This window comes from Haliaeetus leucocephalus, unplaced genomic scaffold (assembly GCF_000737465.1).
Source record: "Haliaeetus leucocephalus isolate CR32 unplaced genomic scaffold, Haliaeetus_leucocephalus-4.0 Scaffold0, whole genome shotgun sequence".
Classification (NCBI taxonomy): domain Eukaryota; kingdom Metazoa; phylum Chordata; class Aves; order Accipitriformes; family Accipitridae; genus Haliaeetus; species Haliaeetus leucocephalus.
Genome location: NW_010972436.1, coordinates 10,419,480 through 10,446,745, shown reverse-complemented (window position 1 = coordinate 10,446,745; position 27,266 = coordinate 10,419,480). Strand labels below are relative to the sequence as shown.

At 35.6% G+C, this 27,266-nt stretch overlaps 1 protein-coding gene across 3 annotated transcripts in view; it reads right to left on the bottom strand.

Annotated features, from left to right (window-relative positions):
• The window catches only part of ARMC3 (armadillo repeat containing 3), a 52,117-nt gene that overhangs the window by 18,153 nt on the left and 6,698 nt on the right, over positions 1 to 27,266 (bottom strand). For all 3 annotated transcript variants that reach the window (XM_010580757.1, XM_010580840.1, XM_010580924.1), the window contains exons 2-9: positions 25,537 to 25,654; positions 23,506 to 23,631; positions 21,660 to 21,728; positions 21,159 to 21,334; positions 19,637 to 19,831; positions 18,649 to 18,832; positions 12,735 to 12,887; positions 12,505 to 12,610 (exon numbers count right to left, since the gene is read on the bottom strand). In XM_010580757.1, coding sequence (XP_010579059.1) covers positions 12,505 to 12,610; positions 12,735 to 12,887; positions 18,649 to 18,832; positions 19,637 to 19,831; positions 21,159 to 21,334; positions 21,660 to 21,728; positions 23,506 to 23,631; positions 25,537 to 25,654 — 1,127 coding nt within the window. The remainder of the gene's footprint in view (positions 1 to 12,504; positions 12,611 to 12,734; positions 12,888 to 18,648; positions 18,833 to 19,636; positions 19,832 to 21,158; positions 21,335 to 21,659; positions 21,729 to 23,505; positions 23,632 to 25,536; positions 25,655 to 27,266) is intronic.

The following is a 27,266-nucleotide window of genomic DNA, read 5'->3' as shown; positions in this document are numbered from 1 at the left end:
ATAGTGCCTTTTAAAAGGAAAAAAAAGTCAACTTTCTATTTAATATCTGTGGTAAAGAATGTATTTGAAAGCAGCTGGTGACATGGTTTATAATGACAGTAAACTCTTGCTAAAACTGATGCAGACCTTGAAGATAGAACCTGGCCTGGCTGAGAGGAAACTACCAAGCTCTAACAAATCTGAAAAAGCATTATATTTCTGGGTTACCACCTTATCATGTATTCTTTGGTTTCTTTGCCATAGGCAAAAGAGACTACTGATACAAATGTAGTTTACATTCTTCAGATGTCATAAGATATTCCAAAACTTAAGATTTTTGTTGACCTTCTTGCCAAAACTTTGCTTTCTACTAAACAACAGGAACTTATTTCTTTGTCTATATCATCTTATATTTGTTTCAGTGGTATTTTTTCCAATGTCATTATAAACCAGCACACTATAAAAATTGAATTGTCTTCCTTCTGAGTTTGTACATAAAATTTGATCAAATGATTTGAGGCATATGTCCAATTTACTGTCTGCTCTTAGTAATTTTACATTTGGCTCATCCGTTTGTTAAACAAAAGTTGGCAATATTGTTAGCAATGGAAGTGCGCAGATGGCAGTTTGAATTTTCCTTGCAACTGCTTTTTATACCCTCTTTTAGTACACTTTGTCTATATCAAAAACGTAACAAACTCTCTCGCCTCTATACAAGCATACCTAAGCACTTCAACAACAGAAGAGTGTACATGTTTTATAAGTTTTGCTAAATTTCTGTCAACACATTAATAAGAGAAATCTGGATGTGAAAATCTTACTTTTTACTGTAACAGTGTCTTACCAAAATCTAACTAGTCTTTTGGTAATTTTCACAGTTGCAAAATAAACACAAGCTTAGAAGTATTACATATACAAGAAACAGTTATGCTATCAAAGACTGCCAAAGCATTGATAAAAACAAAAAAACCTCAGGAATGCTGATAGTCACACTCTTATGCAAACAGGATAAAAAGCAGAATACACGCCAACCTGTGCCATACACATAATCCCATTACATGGGCACCATGATGTAGATCTTGCTGTGAACTCATCTTAGTGCAAGTATCTCCAGACCAGGTTATCAGAGAGGGGGTGCAGATACTCCTGAGCATACCTGGAAGGAATCAGCAGAGGCTAACAGGTTTGTTAATCTGATCTCAGCCTCAGCTACAAGGTGATGGCAGCTCACAGCTAGTGCTGGAGCATGGGTGTAAGGAAGGCTGGCAGGCAAGCAGTAGTTCTCAGTTTGGAAAACCAGGGAAAAGGCAGCAATCCAGGGACTGAAGGTGAGTAGGGTTATTAGCTTGGGTGCAGCATAAAGATATAGGGCCAGTTTGGTGTTGGCTAATTAATCCTCTTGGAGCACCTGTAATTTTAATGCAAGCACTTCAGTCTCTGTTCAGAAATGAATCCCATGTTTTCAGATGTCCTGCCCTGCACTCTTCAGACTGTCTTCAATTAGCTGCATTTCCCCTTATTTGAGTGTCCTCCCTCCCCTTCCCTCCTTGACCAGATAAAGAAGAGCTGAAAATGTTTTGTTTGGGTTTGTAGTTTTGGGGAGTTTTTTGGGGGGTGGGGGGTGTTTTGGTTTTGTTTTGTTTCTCTCTTTTTTTTTTTTTTTTGTCCCTCCCCAGGTAAGGCCACTGTATTTCTAGGTTTTCTGGTTAATATTGTCTTCTCTTCCCCATGAAAATTTTATCCAGATTTCCAGCTTCAGGAGTGCCATAGCCCTACCCAGGCTGCTGTACACGAAGAAATCCTGGACATGTTTATTGCACATGTAAGAATCAGCTATACACCACATGTATCACAGGTTTACTGGAAAACATCACGTTCATAGCATGTGTAACAATGACATGATGTACCTGCTAAAAGTGTGGGAGACACTCACCATACATGCACACACCCATGCACAGTAAGGCATGTCCATAAGCTATCAGATTTACAGCATTACACAGTATATACACACATACATTACCCAGGAAAAAACCACCACCAAAATCAAACAGTTTTTCCTGTACAATGGATACACAGAAATTCCAGGATTTATGGAACAGATCCACTACTCATGAAATGCATCACTGCATCTCACAGGTGTAGAGTATCCAATACTTCTGCAGCAAGTATAGGACTTACTATTCCTATACTACACCCAATAACACATGTATTCTCCCACAGGAAATCCTAGTAAACATATAGTCCCTAACAGACTGATTCCAGGATGATACACGGAACTGAATGATGTAGCCAATCACATTATAAGCAGATTTACTATAATTTCCATAAAGCCAGCAAGTACACAAGTACTTAACAAAAGACCAAGGTGACAGCTCCTCGCGTGTTCAGAGCTGACCTCAGCGAGGTACAGAGCACAGCCAATTTTCTCAAGTGCCACTCAACTTCAAAAAGGTTGAGAACCACTGATTTAGAAGATCATACATATTTATTTCAATCCTGCATTCTACTTCTGCACAGATTCATTTTGAATCACAGTTTCATGAGTATAGTTTAATCAAGTAGCACAATGGATCACAAGGCAAAAAGAATTCATGTTAGAAATGACAACAGCAGGTAATGAGAGTTGAAGGTAACCAATACCTTTGAGAATAAGATTTTAAGAGGGTGTGAAAACCTGAGGGCACCACTGTGTCCTGGTAATAGAGATGCATACAGAAGAGGTTATGAGGGTAGAAGGAAGAATGGGGAATCCATGGTTCAACTCACTCCTACCGCATAGCCCTCTGGAGAACGCAGAAATAGCGCTGTCACCCTGGGCCACGCAGCCCCAGCTGCTAAAGAGACAGCAGTGCCTGGCCTCAGAAGGGAGCTGAAAGAATGAATATGCTTAAGTTTTTAAGGTGCTGAAATACTACAACATTAAGATCTAAGTACGGAGGTCCTCGTTCCCTTCTGTCTTGGGCAGAGATATGCACTGTGTAGTTTTTTTATTACACGGAAACAAAAGTCAGAGGAAGAAGCTTTTACCAGCACTGTCTTTGCCTAATATAGATCAGCACTAGCCTCTCTCCCTGCCACCAGAACGCACTTTGCGCTTCAGACACATCCTACTGAGATGGTGCGCTTTATCAGTGCTCCCACTACAGGACTACACCCTCAAGGAAGAACGGAGCCTTGGTTTAGCTGAAAAAAAGTATACACTTTTTGATGTGGAAAAGGAGTCAGTCATATAAATCCACAGCTTTTTTCCTCCATGTTGTGTAAAGATTCAAAATATATCAACTTCCCTAATCATCGAGAGAAAAGATTAGGGAAAAGGAAAGAAGACAACGACAAGGGGGGAAAAAGAAAAAAAGGTTGTTGCATTTGCAATATCAGCATGTTTTTTTGAAAAGTGGAAGCTGACTATCTGAATTACAAACAAACAAACAAGAAATAACAGACAAGATAGGTGTAGAAATTACACAGCTCAAATTAAAGTTAAAATAATTCAAATGTTGTGATTTATAAGCACATGGTTATGATCATTAGAGTGCCTAACCTAAAAGGGTTAGGCATTTACCTTAACCAGGGTATACATGGTTCAAGTACGCTAATGACCTTAACCATGCCCTGTAGTGAAAGAGTAAAATTCTGATTACAACTGAATTCAAATTACTGTATTCAAGAATAGCTAAAATATTTTTCTCAAGTGTCATTGGAAAGGCAAACATTAAAAGGTCAGATAATAGATATTTAATTTAAATTATTAATTTTAAATGACAAGTTATAAAGAGATTTTCTTGAAAATTCTCTAAAAGATCACTCAGGACTCAAAGAATAAATGCTGAGAGTTTGAGAAGAACAAATGTTTTCTTAACTGCTTTTACTGCAAAAATAAATTAAAAGTTGACAATAAAATCATTACCAAAAGTCTCACAATTGCAAACTTTTTTTAAACAGTTACTTTGAAGATGCATATGAGTTTCACCGAACTGAATATTTCGCTGCATTAGTTGTCTGGGGTGCAATTGGATAGCTCAGACATTGGTAGAGTGTTGTGAAAACAATAATCTGTAAAAATTGGACCAAAACTCTGTGGATTTTTTAATTTTATTTTTAGGACTGTAAGTTCTCTGGGGCAAGAACCATGTCTTCACATCAAGCATAACAGCTCTGGTTGCCAACCAAGACTCCTAACCATGGCAAGAAAGATAACGGATTATTTACTTAGTGCATATGGAATGGTCCGGTTCGCTTTTCCTCCTGAAGAGAAGGAGGCTTCTCCATCTAGCCTAATGGAGAAAGCAACTATCAGTGTTCAAAGAGCTGACAGAAACCACTGAGACTGCACCCCAAACCCCTAACCCAAGCAACCTCCCATGGAGGGAAGGTAGAGGGGAAGAGCAGTGGTGCAGCTTCACACCACTGTTGACTCTGGATTGTGCTGAATTTATTAGTCAGATTGACACTTCATAAAAATAGTAAAGTATGTTTGGTTTTGCTTCTTCTACCACAACTGAACATAAACTGGTTTATATTAAAGTGTATTTTTATTCACTTCTATATTGTTTACTTCCCTGCTTCTGATTAAGGATTTAACACAATTTCTGCTCAGAAAAAATTCAAATTTTTCCTCCTCACAAAGGCCATTGGTCTCCTTATGGACTTCATTTTCCAAATGTATTTGCAACTGCATGTTTAATTTCTGTGCAAAATTACTGTGATTGTGTGTGAGGTGCTTAGCTAGCCATTTATGCCTGTGCATATCTCATTTTCATACATAATTGCATGTAAATTATGCATAAGAATTATGCATCTAATTACACACACATTTTTTAAAATCAACTCTATCTGTGTTAAATCGCATGACTTCTTTTTCACACAAGGCATTTTTGATCCATCTCTATTATGTAATTTCTGACTGAGAAAGAATATCATAGCTAGAAGTTTGAAAAACCTCAGTAAATATCTTCCTTTTTATCCCTTAAATGTATTAGTATTCTTCATTTGCCTTGTTATGGCATCAGAATAATCACATCCAATAAATGCCTTCTGCATTTACTAAAAATTTCACTTTGTGATTTAATTATTTTCAAAAGCAATTGACTGTTGTATATAGTCACTCGTATTTTATTTAAAGACTAACATTACTTCCGTTTTCTTCACTATACAAGGGAAATTAATGTTAGTATATTTATTCTGAGTAAGGGAATTTAGCACAAGAGACTGATCTACAATTTGGGGCCCCTTTGTGCTACGATAAAAATATTGATCATATCAACAAACCATATTAAATTTTCATTTCAGGAACTGAACCCTCTATTCCTATTTTTTAATGACAAGTATCTTGTTAAAACATCAACAAACCCAAAACTTAATAAGCCTCACGGTCTGGAAGCAATAAAACCTTAAACTGTCTGAGTTAGCAGAGACTGTAATACCTGACTGTCATATAGCGATACACAGAGATCTTCTAAAGTCTGTCATTGAACTCATCTGACAAAGTTACATAGATCTCAGTTCTAAAACTGTAGTATATCTAATTTAAAATATTACAGGGGCATTGATAATGAACTATCTATTAATGATATCTGAGCTTTTCAATTATAATATTATTTTCAACCTTTATTAAGAATTTCTGACACTTCCACTATTATGAGAAAGGCTTGAAATTCAGCAACAGAAACCTTTTTTGGCCCTTAAAGATCCCATGTAGCTTCAGCCAGGATAAGCTCATGAAAAAGACACTATGCCCCTTTCTCTTTTTTCTGATCCAAGAAGTAGTGCATGCAAAAATCAATAATTCTGCACAAATGTTGGAATGGAATCCGCATTATTACAAAAGCAAAATAACAGGGAACATTCAGGAGTTGCCAGAGCAGCCTTCATGGAGGTGTAAGGGAAGGAAAGAAAAAGCCAAAGCATGGCCCTCACAACAACTCATCTGAACGCAGGGACTGAGGATACAGTGGCTCTTCTTCATCTTTGGAAGCATCAGCTGAGGAAGGACAAAAAAGCTGTGCCAAGTCAGTCTCTCTGCACAGAACTCAGACTATGAAACTTGATCCCATCTTTCACTTTTGGGTAAGTCTTTTCTGGACAACTGTGAACTTACCTCAAACGGCAGCTATCTGTTTTACCTTGCTAAATGCTCAAACTCTTATGATGATTCAGAGTGGAGAAACTCAGGCTTTTAGTTTTCTCTCTTCAAATTAAATCTCTAAGAAAGTACACATATACTACTAAGTTAAGATAAAATTACTGAGGTTGCAAGTCAAAAGGTTTAAAGTTACTTGTGAAAGCTTATTTATACCCCCTTGTGTGCACGAGAGTCCAATTAGATAACATGGCACAGTCAGCGCACAGGTTAAATTCACAGCAGGACAGAATTAAGTTTGCATGATCAGCCATAAACCCACAATTCTCTTACATACACTTCAAATAAATAACTTCACACTATACTCAACTAAGTTAAAACATACACTTAAATAATTTGCATTTAATTTAGAAATATGCTACAAAGAAAATGTGCATGTAAAAGCACCAATACATTTGTCTGAAGTTTATTCAAATGTAAAATAAACCTTGCCACTTTTAATCCAAAAAAGTATAATTCACCTCAGTGCATATCACTGAATGTCATTGTAGGGATACACACTCAAGAGAAATCATTGTACTTGTGCCACTACATAAAACACAGTTTTCTCTCCCAGGCTTAGGAGTCTCCAGGAAGAAGAAAGTTTCATCTGATGTCACAGAAATCTACCATGGGAAGTTACAGGTGACAACACACATGCTCCGAGTGAAATTCCAGCCTTCCACAACTAAGGTCAATAGTGATCAGACTGCAAGGCTTTGAAGGTAGGAGAGTACAAACAGCCCAAAAGATTTTGCTATATCTATAAGGGGTAGAACTTCTATATAGTTACCGTTACCCCAATTTAGAAGTATTGTGTTTTCTGCCTGAAACTATTTTGGATATACTTAGGTTCTCATGCACTTTAGGATGTTGTGACATGAGATTTGTGTTAGATAGAGATGAATGCTCTATATTGGTCTCTGTCTTCAGTAAAACCCCTGATAAGCAACAGAGTTTAAAAACAAACAAACAGAAAAATGAGTAACAACATTTTTTGTGAAAGAAGAGCTGTACTGGCAACAAAATGCAGTTACAGTGCCTGAGTCCATAGAGGGACTTTTCCATATAGCCACACATTCACAAATCTAAGAGAGAAAACCAACAGCTGGCTGAGGGAAACATTTTGCGTCTGACAGCAGGGCATGATTTAGGGTACTGTCCATGGGTTGTCCATCAGTCATCTCATGTGATGTTAAAGTCATAGTGGAAACCCATTTCTGAATGACAATCCAGCATTAGGCCTTGATTCAGCTTTTCTGCCAAGGGAGAAATTTACCATAAAACATTTTGCAGTTTTCAATGGAAGTCAATATGTAACTTGTAAGGAAAACCTTGTGAGCTCTTGGGTCATGACTGTGCTGTCCCTTTTCTTTAGAAAGCACCCATCACACTTTGGATATACAGTAAGAGAAAGTCAAACCAGGAATCTGTTCATGACATGAGTTAACTGGATTTGGATAGGGTTGCAGCAGAATGGGTGCTAATGTAAAAAATAACAACACAAAACACAAACCCCAACAAAATCCCTTTATCTTGCAGCACAGTAGCTCAGTAATATAATTCTGTCACTAGGGGTCAGTATTAAAACATATTACCTTTACACAATACAGCTAGTGGCATTCTATTGTTGATTCTCTCCCTCAGAAACAGAAACTTATGTTATAAAGAAGAACTGTTAAGCCATAAAAAAGAGAAAACCTATACAATGGATTATGCCCTATTTCTGTTCTTAAATGTAGCTGTCATGTACTAGAAATTTTTGTTCCTGTTCTCATTAATTAACACATATATTCATGCAAATGTACCATTAAATGAATTGATGCTTCAATATTGATCCATTTATGTGAATTAGGTTCCATCTACAGTCTTGAAAGAGAAAAGCTATGATTAAATTTCCCATTTTCTAATAGCCAAGATTACTACCTAGTGATATTAATACCTAATGGTAATAATCATTACTTCCTGATGGTAATAACAAAATTTGAAATGTAAGAAAACTGGACATGCTTTACATTTATTCCTTGACAGCCATACCCATCTTAAAAACAATAAAAATCTGTTGTGGATACTGAAAATCCCTGTTTAAGAAGGTGAGAGACTCTCACTACAGGTAAGCATTATCCACATGGAAAAGACTGAGGATGTATTTTGGCTTATTAGATCAGTATATGAATTTCAGTTTGGAATAGATGCAACACCCACTGAAGTCAAAGGAACAACTCGAGTTCCCAGCCTATCTTCCTTCTTGGAAATCTTGATACATCTGAGAAAACATATATTCAGATGCTGTGAATGCCTGTAACTGCCTATATGGACATAATTTTGCTAACGTAAATAGGTCCACTGATTCCTGTGAAGAATCAAAGAATTAGAAAATTAAATAACATCAAGCTTGCTGACTTTGCAATTTTGGGGATGATACTTTACTATCTTGAATCCAGACATAATACTTAGAAATATGTAACATGACACTAATTATAAACCCCAGGAGAAATATTCTGCCAGATCATAAGTCTGTCATGTACCACAATTTCCTGCAGCCCTTAGTACAGCTGAACAAAAACCATCCCATTCCTTCTTCCTCCAGACCGAACTCTAACTGAATGCTATAAATTTTGCACTTAAAATAAACAATTTAAGACAAATATTATTGAGGCTGTTAATTAGTTTTTGTGTCCAGTACAAAGCTCTAAATTTCAGAGCATATGTTTTTCTTTAGTGGTAACTCCATTAGGTGGCCAGAATTCAGACATTGCCAGATTTATGAAGACAGCTATTAGAAATGGCATTTGTGCTATGACAATACTGAAGAAAAGAGGTGGTCAAATTAATGTCTGACTAACTGATACACTTGAGTTCTTATTTCTATGTTGTAACTTCTAACTAATATAATATTTATATCTAAAACAATTAGCTTATCCTAAATACATGAAAAGCGAAAATAATTGATTATACTTTAAATGGGAAAAAACAGGCAGAGGCTGAAGTAAAACGTTTGTTCTGTAGTTAGTTTTATAGCACAAAATAATTTAGTTTTCTGTCCAATAGATGGCACTGCTGTTTCTTTGTTGTGTGTAATTTTTCAATTTGTGCATAATGTACATTGTTGAAGTGACTCTGCCTACATTTCCTGATGCTTGGACACATCAAATTTCATAGATTCTTTAAAATGGCATTCTGCTGTCCAAATAACTGTATACAGTTTTCAATAAAGCAAGTTAGTGTTCCGGATTAAAAAATATGAAGTGGATGCAAATACCCAGCTGAACATAATTCTCTTCTTCCCAGAAGTAGACCACAGACACAAATTCTGACACATATATCAAGGATGGCCTTGGAGCTATACACACAGTAACATAATAAAATAATTTTTTTATCATATGTTAGAATAAGTACACGGGATTTTAAATTGCAGTATACTTTGCAATTTTATTTTTATTTAGCCTAATTATTAACAAGTTTACAAAGAATTTATCATCAATATGCAGCAGCATTAAAATTATGTCATTACTTTGTAATAAAATTCTGATAAAAGCATCATCTGGGGGCGTCAGTCTGTAAACTAATGAGGCATTTGACCACCGTACTTTTTTCTATGTGCTACTAAAGCATGACACATCAGCTCTGCAGCAAAAACTTAAATGCTGAAATATTTTAGAAGTTTTTAATAGTAATTTTTAGGTGTTCTGATAGAGATCATACTGAAAATCCATGTTTTCCAATAAAGCTGAAAACTCACACCATTTGTATGGGACTCATGTTCCCTTCTGCTCTAGACTTTTGGTTAAAATACTATGGGGGCCAGAGTCATTCATTCATTTATTTATTTTTGCCAAACCGTGGTTGCTTGGGGACTTTTGTGAAATGACAACCTGGTCTCTGTCCCGTTCATCGTGAACAGGTGTTCTAATTACAAAACCACCACCATATTTGACACCTTTATTAGCTGTCTCAGTTGAGAAACAAAGGATTGATTGGGTAGGGGTATAGAACTAGCCTTTCATTGCTGTGGGGAAGCACCTAAAGGTCAAGGTTAATATACATTAGTGGGGGGTAGTATTGCCCATTGCCTATGCTGTTCTTGTGTTATTAATCAATGGAAGACTTTATCCTTATAAGCTAGCTATTGTGGGAGCCTTAATTACACAATTTGTTTTAACTTGTATTTTTTTCCCTATTATATGAAAAGTAGGCAACACTTCTTGACCAAATATTTCTAAGAACAACAACAAATCTCCAGCAAAAATAGCAGTGTCCTGTACTCTGTTTACATTCTGTAATATATACTGTACAAAATGAAAGGGCAAGGTACACATCCTTCAATCAATATCATACATGCAAAAATGCTCATGAAATGAAATATGGCAGAACACATGTATACGAGTTCAACAAGATTGAATTTTTGGCTGGCCAGTAAAACGTGGAAACATTTATAGTAAATAGTCTTCCCCTTTACTGCAGCCATTTTGTTCTTGCCACATAAAGTGTACCTGCTACTACTAGCTTTATGATTTAATATTCTTGGAGGGTTTATAACAAGAATCTAATATATAACCAATAAAAGGGCACTAGTCTCATTAGTCTCATTTGGGACCAGAATATTGTCAACATAATTACATGGCAAAGTCACATTATTATAAAAGTATATCAGCATCTTCATTATATATACACTTATTTTCACTGGTTTACAAGACACACACACACAAAATAGTCCAGAATGAAATATGATTATGGTAACTCAATCTGGAATGCATTTTCTCCAAACTATTTTTTTTCTTATTATGTGAATGTAAAATAAATATGGGCCAGATACTCAGTCAGTGAGCTGGAACTATACCAATTTGTATCAGCTGAGGGTTCAACTCTGTATATTCATTTATAGATCCTAGTCACACTTGGACCCTTCTATGACTTATTAATGGTTTTGATTTAGAAATGAAGCTTTGAAGTAATTATATAGTCACATGGCATTCATCCAATATACATATTTAATGTAAATTATTGCTTCCTGATTTTCACAGAAGACCTGTGATTAGATTATTTGGTGCTTCCATATTGTGCTTGGAGCTGGTTTGCAAAGAGAGAGAAGTATATGTAAGTCACCTTTACAATTTCCTTACTCTGCCCAGCAAGAAACAAATATGGACTCCATTATAATGCAGAGGAACAGAGACAGCTATTTCCCTGCCTGAGGTCTCAGAGAATTGTTCTAGCAGTTGAGCTAAACAATGTCCTGACTATCTCCTTGGCAAAAGAAACTGAATGAGTTGGCATAAGCTGCTATACCAACTCCAAACTCTCCAGAGATTCCCTTTTCACAATGTGAAACCTCAAAGGGCTGTGCTATGAAAAACAGCTGTAGCGGAGCTGAAAGTTTGACCCCTAGACTCCAGTACTGTGCTCTTTTTATGTGTGTATGACTCCCACTGACACCAACTGAAGAGTCGTGCACATGAGGAGAGCAGAATATCAGACAAAACCATCTACTATGTGAATCTGAGAACAGAATATTATTCTCTTATGTCAAATTATGGCTCCATCTGGTAACATTAAGTGAATACTGGTGACTATTAGGGCTGAATCAATAAATTGAAACAAATAATTTATTTGGTGAGTTATTTTACTTTTTCACTTCAAAGAATGCCTGTGAATGGATTACAACTTCCTTAAGTATATTCCAGGAAACTTTTAAGGAATTTTATTTTATGGTTTGTTAGCTACATGTGATTGCTCATATACGTCAGACTGCTCTGTTTCTTTTCCCTGAACAGAACTTTTAATAGAGTTGGGATAACAGAACTCTGCAACTGACAGTAGAATTTAGTTGATACAATTATTTTGGAACTTATAGTCAGCTAGCCATCCTTTGTTAGTTATTTTGGATACTGAAGTTACGCTACTTTTCTTTTAGAGAATGCACTAAGAGCATTCTCTATTACTTGGGAAACAATAAAATAAGAAAGACAACACCAATATTCAGAATATCTGAGTGCTATCTCCCTTAAATAAGCCATAAATGTTGCACAAACCATCAAATTTTGAAGGATACCTTACTGATTTTGAAATCTCAAAAAAAAGCCCACATCGAGTGCCTTAGTTTACAAGGCATACTTTCCTCATATGTTCCCTTCAAAACATGATTTATAGCTCTGCTTTCATTACATCTGCTTCATACCTTTCCTTGATAAAGCAAACGTTAGTAGAGATAGCATAACTCTTGTAACACCAATGAGAACCAGCCTATTCCAGATGACTCATAAGCACCAAAAAGTGCCTTACAGTCAAATTCAAACAGACCTGCCTTGTAGGATAAGGACAAGATGGGGCATTCTTTAAAAGTCAAAATATTATCACTTGTGTTCAGATTAGTGCTTTAAATAATAATTTAATTATTGCAGACTCACCTTGCATTACTAGGACTGGCTGCTGTCAAATTAGCTAATGCTGTCACTGCAGCTTCTTTTACCTCTTCATTGTCACTGCTTAGCAACTGTACTAGCTGGGGAATCCCTTTGAAAGAAATAATTGTATACATGAACTGTTAAATAAACCATGGTAGTCTGCAAAATTATAATATGCTCCTTATAAAAGGAAAGGCACATATTCTCAGTTCATCCCTTCCCACCTTACTTACCCTGGAGTCTAAATGCACGTTTGCTAGCTAAATTTTCACACATGGCAGAAATTGCTTGGGCAGCAGCAATTTTAACTCCATCATTATCAGTTTCCAGAAGGTTTATGAGACACTTCTCAACCTCTTCCTCATTTAAGATTTTTCTATTTTCAGCTTTAAATGAAAAAGAATAATAGCATTAATCTGCATTAATTTTCCAAATCAGTGAAAGGACATGAATTTGATTTCATATAGTTGTTTCCAACATAACACAACACTTGCTTTTGATACCATGGAAATGGAAATATTTTGGTAACAGAGGCACCAGCAATTAAGAAATGTGCACAAAGGACCTGATTCAAAACCCATTAGACTTCAGTGAACTCTAAATCTGCAGAATGCGTACAGGCTTGATGAAAACAGCTTTTCCAATTCAACAGATCATACTTACTCAGGATCATGCTTAACTTCGGTTTATGCTAACAAAGTCCAAATGCATAACACTGAAGAACATACTACTATAATGTACAATTGAACTTGGTGGGGTACCAGTTAACATAGTACAATAGCCAAAAAAAGAATTTTAAATTCTGCACAGCTTGCAGTTCTTCATTAATTCACGCTTTGCAGAGAATTTCAATTTTGTATTTTAGCCTGGTGACACAGGGTTCACTGCTGACCTACACTGCAACAATCGGCAGCAGCTAGGGAAGGACACAGATGTTCCCTTCCTCTACACAAGTAACAACATACAGTGTCTACAAAGTATCTACAGACATCTGACAATTAGACTAATAAACTCACTTGCCCTAAAATGGATGAGATCATAAGTGCAGGTAGGTGTTTGTTACAAAGAGCCCAGAGTGAAACTTTCTCAGCTAGAAAGGCACTGGACAGCATGGAAGTTCTACAGTTATGAGGGTCAATAAACATTTAACCATATGCATACCTTAAAGCAGATTAATTACATGCTTGAAGTTATATCTACATGGTAAAATTGTCTAATGTATCAAAGAAATTCAGGAACTGAGAAGTCAGTAGGACTTCGACACATTTGAAAATTTTACCAGTGCTTACTAATGCTTTGAGGGATCATTCCCTTATTTGGACTGTTGTCTTACAAAGAAAAAGTTTAAAAAGGAAAGAAAAGTAAGTATTCTTTTAAATAAAACTGAATCTGTAGTGAATAAAAGTAACCAACTAGAAGACCACAAAGCCAATGAAAATAAAGTTTGATTGAAAATATAGTTACAGCAGAAATGATGCAATGCATGTACATGAGAATGTATGCCATTTTCTCCTCTCTAGCTCAATTTTAAAAATTTTAAGACTCATCAGAGATACACAATAGAAATCACAAAGCAAAAGATGCAACAAATAAGACAGAGAGGATTTTAAGCATCAGCAGAACCTTGGCCACAACCTTGATGCATATCAGTCAGCTCTCGAGGCCTTAATTGGGATTACAGACTGTTTTGACAAGTAATCAAGTATGCCGCTGGCCTGTTGCTTGCCAAAGTAGTCCATAATCCCTAATAATGATCTTTAGAGGTTCTTCATGCCTCAGTAATTTGGTTCTTGTACAGCAAGTTACTTACTACTATACAGATTTTCTTAAAAATTATTCTTGCTTTTAAAGGCAGTTGTGATGATGGGTAAGCATTTCATTCTAAAGATAATTTATGTCTCTATGAAATAATAATAATAATATGAATAATTCATTTGAATGAGTGAAAATAGTGATCTAAAGTATTTTAAATGGAATAAAGAATTTTCCAATAATGTGGAAAAACAGATTTCGGATTTGAATTTACAGTAAAGAGTATGCACCTATATTTAGCTAGCTAGACAGATGAAAATTATTAATATTTTAAGATTCAGGTGCCAATTCTATTTAAAGGATGAATATTTTCTGCTGATCCTCTCTCTGTTTGTATGAGTTGTTTCCTTTACTATAGAAAAGAAAGAATGCACGATTGAAAAGCGTCCTTTGTACTTAAGCACTTCTCATGTCAGTGCCAACATCATTGTCGTGGTTTACCCCCAGCCAGCAACTAAGCACCACGCAGCCGCTCACTCACTCCCCCCCATCCCACTGGATGGGGGAGAAAATCGGGAAAAGAAGTAAAACTCGTGGGTTGAGATAAGAGTGGTTTAATAGAACAGAAAAGAAGAAACTAGTAATGATAATGATAACACTAATAAAATGACAACAGTAGTAATAAAAGGATTGGAATGTACAAATGATGCGCAGGGCAATTGCTCACCACCCGCTGACCGACACCCAGCCAGTCCCCGAGCGGCGATTCCCTGCCCCCCCCTTCCCAGTTCCTAAACTAGATGGGACATCCCATGGTATGGAATACCCTGTTGGCCAGTTTGGGTCAGGTGCCCTGGCTGGGCATGAGAAGCTGAAAAATCCTTGACTATAGTCTAAACACTACTGAGCAACAACTGAAAACATCAGTGTTATCAACATTCTTCACATACTGAACTCAAAACATGGCACTGTACCAGCTACTAGGAAGACAGTTAACTCTATCCCAGCTGAAACCAGGACAATCATATTTATAGTGATGAATTTCTTGACCCCCAAGTAATTTGAATACATTGATTTAACATGAATTAAAATACTCAGGCACACCCAACTAAAAGAGTTTGGAGTACTAACACTTCTGTCCAGTTTTTCATTGACCCCATCATGAGCCAACCTTTTCAATATAGTTTCCTATTTCCCCTTCTTATCCTAAAATCATGATCAGAGTTCTCCTGGATTACCTGTTCAGCTCACTGTCATCACCTTATGGAATTATTTATACCAATTTCAAATGAAAAAAAAATTAATGTTAACTACTATCCTGACCTCTCACTGATCTTGAGTTGAGATAAATAAACCCCCAGATAAATAAAAACCTGTGTTATGAAAAAGCATATGTTAATCAGGCTACAGAGCATGTTTAGTATGCTCCCTTTTGAAAGGATTTGCATTTAGATACACATAAAGAACAGGGAGAGCTTTAAACCAGATGTTTGGTAGAGTGAGGCCAAACTTGAGTGAGCGTGACCATCACTTTCTCCATACACACTCCATAGCATTTTGTTGTTGCTGGTGTGTCTGGCATTGTCAGGGGAAAGTCAGACCCTCCTTAATCAACAGTCCAGATAATCCACTCACAGATATTCAATAATTTATAGCATTAAATTATATTTTGCATTCTGAAATGACTGCATTATTTGCTGGGCAAGGAGGGAATCACAGTAAAATTCACCACTGTAATTCTGAGCATACAAAATAAAACCTTTGATAAATTAATATATTAAATTCAAAATTATGATACAGAACGAAACAAATTTTCAGGGGCAAATGGATAATGATTATGTATAGAAATATGATCAATTTTAATTTACTTAAACAGAGCAGCATTCTAAAGATGCTACTTAAAATTGAATATAGAGTTTTTACCATGTAATTTATTCTGATATTGAGAATAGCTCGTAAGGGATACATCTGTCTTGTAAGAACAACAACAAAAAGTTACAGGAATCCCTTTCCAAAGGGCTGAAAGGGACATAAACCAAAACTGTTTCCTATGATCACATCTATCAGGAAAAAACCAAAACTAAATTCCATCTGTCAACAATAATAATTTCAAAACAAGATACTGCTGTATACTCAGCTGCCAGGATTAAAAAAACCAGATAGACACATGTTCTGTCATAGCAGAAGTAAGTTTTTCATTTCAATGAAAAGCAGTAATTTTTTTCTCAACTATGCAGGACATGTTGGAAAATTGCAACCACAATTATCAAACCTGAAGAACGTGAACTACTGTATGGCTGTTGCAAATTTAATGAAGAAGTCATAAAAGAACTTAGAGCTGTGTTGTATTATATTGTATTTACATCAAGGCAAGTATTAGTATAGTAGTACACATTAGTGTTGCAGTTTGGATAGGCTGTTTTGTGTGTTTACAACCAGAACCCAAACAAACAAACAAGAACTGCAAAGATTTCTGTTTTCTTTTTGCACTTGAAGTATTCTTATAATGGCCCCAAAACAGCTTTTCTTTCCGCTGGAAGGCTGAATTTAGACCAGTAGCTCTATGTATCTGAAATAAATTCAATACTTCTGGGGCCATGTTGAGCAGCAGGTTTACTGGACTGTGTTTTCCACTGCACCAGTACAACATGTTGCCCTTTGTCTAACTGGTTGTCACCAAAATTCTACAGCTTGGAAGCAAATATTTTAAATCTTCTTTTGATCTATTCTCCCAGCTTGCTGCATCCATACCAACTGTCATAAGCTGAAGAAGAGAGCAAAGCTTTATAATGAAACCACATTGACTCCATTTGTAAAGAAGTATGACAAGAAGATGCATCTTCACTGACGGTAACATCCCATGATATAAGATCATAGGCAGTACTGTAATACATTATGTGTAGTTCTTGCCACCGTGCTTTAAAAATGTTGTGTTCAGACATGCTTCTACTAACAGCTGCTAAAATATTAGGACACAAAAACTGAAAAAGGTGTGAAAGAGGAAAAGAAGGCTATGCTTATTTGAAAATAAATATGAAAAAGGAGTAAGATGCAGTAGAAAGTAGTAGGAGCAAATATAAATCTGCTTAGCATACTACTTACAAGCCTGTCACAGGACTATAAAAATGACACTGACAGTCCTAAGTAGCATAATAAAATAACAATACAGGAAAATACACAAAGAAAATACTGGCATAAGAAGGTTCCTTCCTATCTTTGATACCTAAACATTAATGAAAATAATTTTCACTGACTTGCAAAGCTTCCAGTAGATAATGATAAAAGCATAGAGAAACCCACAGAATACTAGGAAAGGTAGATTCCACTCTTTTCATGTATCATTTGCAATCCAAATAATTACAAATATTCAGAACATCAAACTAAGGAAGGTGAGAAAAGAATTGGAAAGATAGGATGGGGAGAGAAGAAAGGAGGTCAGAAATACTGTAGAAAGGAGAGATTATTTTAGCCATGTATTAAATTAGATAACATATTTGTAAAATACACATAAATTAAAGCCATGATTCAACTACAAGATGATAGAAATATGAATGAAATATTTAAGCTCTACTGTCATAGTTACCGTTATCAAAATCCCTTGACAGAATTAAAATCTTCTATAGACAGAAGTATGTTATTTCTTACATTGCATTTTGTTACATAGCACTACTAGGCATATGCTGCAACTCAGAAGCCAATGTATAGAAGGAATTTCAAATGTAGACTTATTTAAAGAGTGTCCTTGTGGGCAAAAATGATGAGCATGTTCGCCTAATTCAGAATTCCTTGGTGAATTAAAGGAAAGTGTATAAAAAAGAACTATAGGATGAATAATTATAAAAAGATGACAAAGAAATTATTTAACTCCACTGGGAATATTAATCTGCAAGCCATCTGAAGGGCTTTTTTTCATGTCCCTGTTAAAGGAATTTGTATTTGAAATTGCCTGACATTTAGACGAGCAGTTGTATGCAAAAGGAAGTAAGCTTGCAATTAAGTCTTAACTGAGAGCAATGAGAAATAGTGCCAGCAAAGGTGGCTTAAGATGGCAGTTACCTGCCATCACTAAACAAAAGATAAAAATCATATTTTCAGAGCTCCTTTTTGCTTTTTGAGGACAGCATTTTGCAATAATATATTACATTTAAAAATAAATTAAGGCAAAATCTTAACATTTTCTTATATATATGTGTGTGTGTATATATATATATATATATATATATGTAGCTTAGCATCCAATTGCTGCTCTGATTGGCAAGATTCATCACTGCAATTCATTCTTGCCAGTGTTTTCCTCAGCACAAGTACTACCCTCAACCAGGTAAAAGCCTCATTCTGGATGAAAATTTACTTCATAAACAGATTCATGTCCATGGATTTTAAAAAGTCACATACAGTCATAAGCTGCTTTGGTAATTGCCTTTGCTGCATTCTTCTGAATATCGGGAACAGTAGAGACTCCTACAAGTGAAAGTAGCTTTTTAAGGCCTCCTGTCTGCTGAATCAGTTGCAGAGTACACACATCTTCAAGACAATTTCCCAACACTGCAAGAGCTTCCACATGTAGATCGCTGAATTCCTAATAAAGAAAAAACCCCAAACAAATAACCTTCAAATCAGGATTAAAGTATCTTTGGCTTTTAACTTTGTAGGATAATTGTCATAACTTTCTTTCGGACAGTTTATTCATACTGCAAAGTACATCTTTTCATACTCATTTTTTTTGTATAATTTCTTTGATGTGCCTTAGGGTGCAACAAAATTTATCAAAAACAGTAAAAACCCTAGAAGTTTCTCATTATATCAAAGTGGGTTAGGCAGGTATTCAGAAAGGACCGGTCATCTTAAAGTTTCAAAAACTTCACAAATTTCTCTATGCATTATATTTCTCATGGTGACATCTGAACTCAAGAAGCACTAAAATGAGTCTCACAATAACATAAACAATGACATTTCCAAGGTAGGAAATTATATTTAAGGCCATTGATATAAAAATAAATTCAGACAAAAGGATCAGTGTTCAAACTAGGAACCAGCACCAGAGTTCAGCATATAATCAAAAATTTTGAGAAAACATCATATAAAAAGCTATATAGTGAATTTTTCTGATATTTACAACAGTTTGAGAAATGGACAGTAAATGTAAAACAGTATTACTAATAGCAATAAAGCAATAAAACAAATACAAACATTTTGGTGAATCCCTTTGCTCCCTTTCTTAGCAAGCTAGGTATCCTAGCTTATTCTATTTCTATCATCGTTAGCTCCAAGAAAGGAGCTCTTTCTTCTTTTATCCCTCTTCTATAACATGAACAATATTTCCGATTAGTCATACAAACATTAGCAGCAAGAACAAAAAATTTTTAAGGCAAGTAAACTGTACATTGATTTCCAGTATCTTCAGAAGACAATCTAATCCTTTATTTTCTCCCAGTATTATCCTGGTTTCTCTGTCTTTGCTAATTACTTCTAAGGTTTTAAGGGCTAACAACTGAATAACTGGGTATTCAGATTTCAGTAGTTCCAGCAAGGGTGGAATTACATTCAGTGCACGAACGGCAGCACGGCTTTGAAAATCCTGCAGCAAAATATCCAACAAAGAATGTTAGTGATAGAGAATATAACAGTACATCAATTCCTGACTTTATGGAAAGAACACCAAAAAACTGATTTCAAACATGCAAAAATGAATCAATATTCCAGAGCTTCCAGTTCTGAAGATTTCTTTCTTTTCAGCTAAGAATCAAACTTAATATAATCAAGACCCACCAACCTTAAATTCCAGGTTTTTTGCATGACTGAAGTATACACTACAGAATCTAGTCCCAAGGAAGCCTATTTACTCTTGTTTTTGCCATGTTTGTCTCAACATACATGTTTCTTTGAGAAAGTTTTTTAAATTTAGTTTCAACATTTTTATTTTCCTCAGTGGGGGGGAAATAGTTTTTGCACTCTACTGTGGTTGCCTGGTTATATCTTCTTTTGTTTTAGTAATTATAAAATGACAATTTGAAATTTCAACTTTAAACAGTGTATATGCAGCTTAATAAAAAGACAGTAGTAGATTATATTAAAATAGAAAAAAATAAATAAATTACAATTTGCTTTTAAATAGCTTATTGCACATGTGCAGCATGCAATTATCCTTATCAATATAAGCAAGCACCAGGTGCAGTTATCCAGATATACCCTGCAACAAAGACAGCGAGATAGTAAAAAAGGAGAAAGAGTAAAATGTGATTCTGAATAGACATGCTCTGATGCCCCAAAAGAGATAGAGTTATAAACTGAATTCATTATTGAATTGATTCGCTTAAGCCATGGAAGAGAACTGCCATACAAATGCACCATTCTTTTGCTAAGCAGCATATGGATGACATTAGTACTGAGTGTGAAAGTAGCCAATAACAAATCTATTCCTCCCAGTATGGAAAGTAGCTGTCGACAGCATTCACCTACCTAACATTAAAAAGATGTTCAAAATTGTGACTATGGACTTTCTGGCCAAAACAAGGCACAATACAATTGCTAGTTCTTTAATTTACAGGATTATTCCAATGTTTTGGATAGACAAGTTATAACTCTCATTACAGAGAGTTTCTTGTTTTCCAACTAAGAAAACAAATTCATATTTAATTAAAAAATTCTGAATCTGATTCTGATCTCTCTTACATTGCTGTACAGTATTCATAATTGCATTAAGTTCAACAGAATTAGAGTCAAATCAGCTATATTCGTAACTAATGTAACAATCAAGGACTTGGGTGTAATGTTTTCAAATACACTTATGAACACTGGGGAGTAAAGGATCAAATATTTTAAAATTATTAACCCCACAGAGGATGGCAGGGGTCAGGGGGAAGTGCTTATCTGCCTCTGTAATTTAAAACAACAAAAAACTTTACCTGCACCAGGAGGTATATACATTCAGCTGAATTCTTCTTAACATCAGGATCAGGGCTACTTAGCAGTCTGATAAGTGGTTCTAATCCACCTTGCTCAAATATTTGTACTTTCGTAGTATATTCGACAGCCATATGTGCTAGACAGAGAGTAGCAAATTCATGGATAACTACATCTTCTATGAGGAAAAAAAAGAAATATTTTGATTAAGTTTTATTCAGCATAGTATATGTTCACTAATCCAGTGGTTTAAAATATTATTTGAAGTCAATAAACAATAGCTGACATCTCCTGATATCTCCATAAACATAGAGCTCCTTCTGTACAACATAACACTACTCAGTGAGTAACAGAGCAACTCCTATAAAAGCAATTACCTATTTAACATGTAGTATGACAAATCGTAAATTACAAGGAAGATTTTATTAAATTGACTTATCAAATGGCAATCATAAATTATTTCTGAGTGTACTTTTGCACAAGGAATGAATACTGCAAGCTACCTTCCAGTGCCAGCTGTGATATAAGTGAATTTGTGACATCCAGTTCCCTCAGTAACTTCTTGACATCATCTACAATGAAATAAATACAAACATGAAGTCTTTTGTTTGTCAGTCTTGGTGGCTGAGTAAAGAAACAGATTCTGCTCCAAGGGAAATGTACTTATGGTTACTCCCTAAGTAATAAAAAGATTTGACTGGGAATGACACACAACCGAAGTTATACCAAGATCATAATGGGCCAAGAAAACATAGAGGAGATTTTCAAGTACCAGGTGATATTCTTTGACATTTGATATATATGAAGTTCCTCAGTACTTCATTGAAACTTTATTCAAAATACTTGCATCTAGCAGGTTCTGATTAAATATTGCGCAGTTCTAGTTGTCAAAGAAGTCATACCCCAGTAGTTAAAATTATTTGTGGTTAAAATTATCAAACTAAAAGCAATCCTTCCACTAGTTAATTTTCAAGCCATCACTTTCTAATTTCACGCCAACACAGCCCACACCAAAAATATGAATTATATAGGTCTTTTTAAAGTCACAGTAAATACTTTCAGAACGCATTTTTATTGTTGTCAGTGGCAAACTAGCAAAACCACAACCACTGGATAGAATAACGAAAAAACATTTTTTGGGACAGACTTCATGTGATCTTACAGGGCTGTGTTGTTACTATCAACACATTACAGTGTTGAAATGTAAGAAAAAAGGTATGAGTTGAATTTAGTTTTAAAGCAAAAAACAATTAAGATGTGAATATGAATGGAAGATGTTCAGTCATTCAATTCCACGTATGTGCAGCAGTGTTGGAAGCCAAGGCCTGAAGGGAGTAACTATATGCTAGTGTCGAGTTGAAAGTAAGGTAAACAGTGTAAGGTCCAGTGCAACATGAAAAGCAGGTAGCAGTTGATGAAAAGACTTAAATAGTGGTTAGGATACCACCGTGGAAGACAACTGTGTATAACATGTACCAAAATAAGACCTGATTAATTATATTAATTAGCTGTAGGTTTATAAAGCAATGTAAAAATAACAGCCACTGAAACTCCACCTTACACCACTTAATCTTTCATCTTCAGGTATGTCTACCTACAACTCACTGCAGCTTGACCATCTGGCACTACTCAGCCACCCAGCATGGATGTTAATACATCCATCCTCACCTTATAAAAAGGTACAAGAAAATCTGCATATACTGTGGTTAAATCATTTAATAATGGTATGGCTACAGTAGATACATTACCTTGCTATGAATGTAGTGTCTCTGAGAGAGATTCAAGACTACTTGAATTTCACTAGCTCAGATACAGATAACAAAACATTTACAGCAGCACTGACTTGCCAAAGAAGCTGGGTAAATATACATGCCAATGCTTCATAGTTCAGGGCTTTTTTTGCCATCAGTACTTGAGTTAGCTACTTTAAATTTAACACATTTTCTCCCTTATCACTGTAGTTACCCTAATGCCTCAAGTAACAACTGATATTTAAACATAGCATTTTCTGTAGATGAAAAATACTACTTTATCCTTCTCTTCCAACTTTTGTAAAAGAGATGCGTGTGTCAGGTCCACATCGGCAGGCATCTTGTGTAGTCAGGTTCTCCCTGATAGACATAATTCCAGTATTAAACTGTTTCAATTTGGCCCCATCAAAAAAAAAAAAAAAAAGGGTTGGAGGAAAATTAACTTGTAATTCTTTTTCAAAATCAGTGGAGTTCACTCTAGCTGAATTTGTTCCTTTATTCTGGGCCATTAACACAGGATTTTTTCACATGGGCCACCTATTGCTTTGATGACCACACTCATACATATTGAAAAATATTTAAAAATTGAAACTCTTACGATTAGAAGCCATGATGCCAAATACCATGATGGCATTTCTGCGTACAATTGGATTTTCATGTGAGATGAGTTTATACAGATGTTCCACTGCTCCAAGACCAAGAAGCGTCATTTTGTTTTCATCACCTGAAGAGTATTTAGGTTAGAAGTTCCATAAAAACGCAACAAGCTCACAGTTGTAATCTAACAAAGTAAACCAGCTACCAATCTTTTATTGGACTGTAGAATCAAAGAACAAAGACCTGGACAGGACCTTGGGAGATCAGCTAATCTTTACCCCAAATAAACACGTCAGATAGTATCAAGGATTAATAGTACCTAGGATTAATTCACATTTGTCAAGCAAAGGATGCTTCTGGCTTCGTTGGAGACAGCAGTGGTAGTACAAAGGACAGCTTTCTATTTAGCAAAGTACAGGTGAATGATATAATTAAGAACCTCATTTTGTTTTCTTCTTTTCTTGCCTCCCAAATTTATTTTCCTCAAAATAACAATTAATTCATTCTGTGGATCTGTACTACCCCTCAACCAAAGCAGCTACCAGGATTTGGAGCATTAAATCCCACCTGAGATTTCTACCACTTGAGAATGGAGCACTTTGTAGCTGAATAGGCTCTGGCCATGCAAAGAACAGAAGCGTTTTGTATGATTACAGCCTTCTGTTCCTGCTCGCTCAAAAAACTCCAAACCCCAAGAAACAAAATCCAAAACCTACTCCTATTCGCAGTTCCCACAAGAGCTTTATAATTCATTTTCTAACGAACCATGCCTGTCCTTTCTGGCTACAAGTGAGCAATGTAAGAAGAAACTGGAGAACTATGCTCATTTTTAGGCCAAAACACAATTAAAATACAAGAACTCTTTTTATTGAGGGACGTGACAATTTACTAGCCACATCCAATAAATTAACTGCAAAGTGAAAATAACTCCTCTTGTGCCACACTGCAAAGTTACAGTCTAGTCTTCTGGAAGATTGCAGGAATATCTACAATAACGATATAAAGGATTATTCATTTAGTAGAAACAGGAAAAATTAAATATCTGTTCTTTTGCAATGTGCCATATTTTACTGTGGACAGCAAAGAAGGAGCCTACAAGAGTTTATGGTGTGTGGTTCATAGCTGTCTCCCAACAGTCCAAATTCTCTCTTCACATATTCAAAATTTGGTTGCATGCCCCCAGCCAAACCTGCCATATTAAGCTGAACCTAAACATCTTTCCCTAGCTGACTGTCAAAGCCTTCAGCTCTTCTCTCACAACTTCAGCAGTGTGACATCATCAGTATAACAATCAGCATATAAACCCATAATTTTTTAAGAAAACATAAATTAAAATTAAAACAGATCATACCAAGAATGCTACCAGTGCATACCAATTTGAGTGGCTGGCATGGAATGAGTAGGAGGCAACTTAGGAAATTATGTGCAGCATAATTTTGAGCCTTTGTTATACAGTTGTCTTCTGGGTACCCAGAACGTGATGCTTAGCTATAGGTAATACAGGGACATTCAGAAAATTTGGAATCTTGGAGACTTGTTAGAGTCCCAACACATACAGAAATAAGCTTGATAAAGCAGGCTGAGCCATGTCCAGTAAATCATCTGTCACAGAAGTACTGACACAAGAGCTAGATGCAAAAATAACAGAAACAGGCTAAAAAGTAATTTTCATTGAAAACTGAACCTTGAAATAACTACACTGGTACAGAAATTTCAAACTGTAACATAAAAAAGAGAATTCTTTCCCAGACGCAGGTCTGTTGCTCATAACAAAACAGATCTGGGTTATATTTAAACCAAGCTCTATTAAACAGAGAATATACAACAAAATGATAAAAATTTCCTTCATGCAAACCACAGGACTTTTTTATAACTGCAAACACAGGTTTGATAGATATTTCAGAAAACGTCCAAAACCTTGACAAAGACCTTTGAGATGAAACGAAGATTTCAGTGCTAGGAAACTAAACAATTGTGAACTACTATCAAAATCTAAGTAACGCAAAGGAAAGCTCATTGCAAAAAGACTAACCTTTTGATGCAAATTTATATAAAGCATCACATGCTTTTGCCAAAACTTCCTCTTCAGGAGAGCTAAGCATTAGCACAACCGTTGCTGCTGTTTTGCTTTCAATCAATAAAGGATCAAACTACAAACAAGAAAAAGGAAAGAATAGTTTGATTTATACTGAGCCTTCCCATGTGCTGCAGTAGACCCCCACATTTCATTAAAAAAAATCCTAGATTGAGATGTAAACTAAATTAGAAATATTAACATGAAATGCTATTTATGTGGAGAAATTAAATTTTTTTAATGACAATTTGAGACATTGTTGAAAAATAAGAATAATTGACTTCCAAATAGAATCATGATTTCATCCTTTATGAAGGTTTTAGGAAAACCTTGACACTTTCCTGTACATCTAGGAAGTCTTGAAGGCAACAACTATGTAATTCTGTTACACATATAAGAGCTTCCTACGGCTTTGGAGCGAAACATGAGAAGAAGTTTCTTTTGAGCAGCTGTGCACAGAGCCTATGAACTTACCTGTTGTACAAGGAAGAGGATTTCCTTACTCTGTGGCATTAACACTTTGTCGTTGCTTTCAAAAATATAAAAGGACCCTTCCTGTGCCTTCCTCAACTCAGTTCACTAGCTCACCATGATCTTGACTAGCTGAAGTATTTCCATGACATAATTCCTGCTCATCCAGCTAGAAATTATACAAAGTGTTCATTTCCATTTCTGACCTCATACAGAAAGAAATCTTCCAACAAATCTGGCAGTTTTCACCCTCTTAATAGACTCTTTAGAACTAACATCACTTGAGCAAGGGCATCTTCTAAATAAGACTTTTGTTCTTTAACAAGACTCAAGGATTTCTGAAAATTCTACCCATTAAAAAGTTTTAAGCTTATTTGGATTTAAAGTAGTTTTTTTAATATGGAAAAACTGTCTTCCGTCCTCACACTTTAGGCCTGTGTTACGCACAGAAACTACTAGATACTGGGGTCACGCAGTCTCTCAGTATGAATGTATTTATCTTTAAAATACAGCAGATTAATCATTTAAGATAGGAATACAAATTATTTTAAAATATTATGTATATTTATACCAAATATATTTTTATATGTCTGTTATTTGTTTTACTTCATTTAAAAACCCTCTAATAGCTACATCAAAGGCACATGCTGCTGAACAATAAGGGCATGAAGATACATACAAGTCAGTTTTCAAGCAAGGAAATTATTTGGAGCAAATCTTCAAAAAAGTTATGAGTGTGCTAGAAGGAAAATGAACAAAGAGGAGGCTTTTTTCCTTCTCCCTCCTCCAACTTGTTAAAAAATAAGTCAAAATATGATACGAGTGCCCAGACTTCTACATTCATATTTTTGGTAGGTTTTTAATTTCATCATCTGCTATAAGGCATATCACACAGTTTAACAGTCTGCAAGATCAAGATCCAAGTTTCACTGACAGTTAAGAGGTTGCCTGCGTAATGTGCTTAACTGGTCTCCCTAGCTTCAAGCAGGTCTGAAAACCTGAAGACACTGTCCAACTTCATGCTTACTGTGACAAGCCGGAGGCATGCAACAAGTCATGGAACAAAGCTCCTTTATAAAGAAAATATTACCAGCTTACTGTACCATAAGTTATTTTGCTTAATAATGACTCAGCAACAAGAATTAAACCAAATAGTGGCACAGTGGTCCAAGTTACATCTTAGTGATGGGCCTGAAATGATGGAATTCTTTACGAGA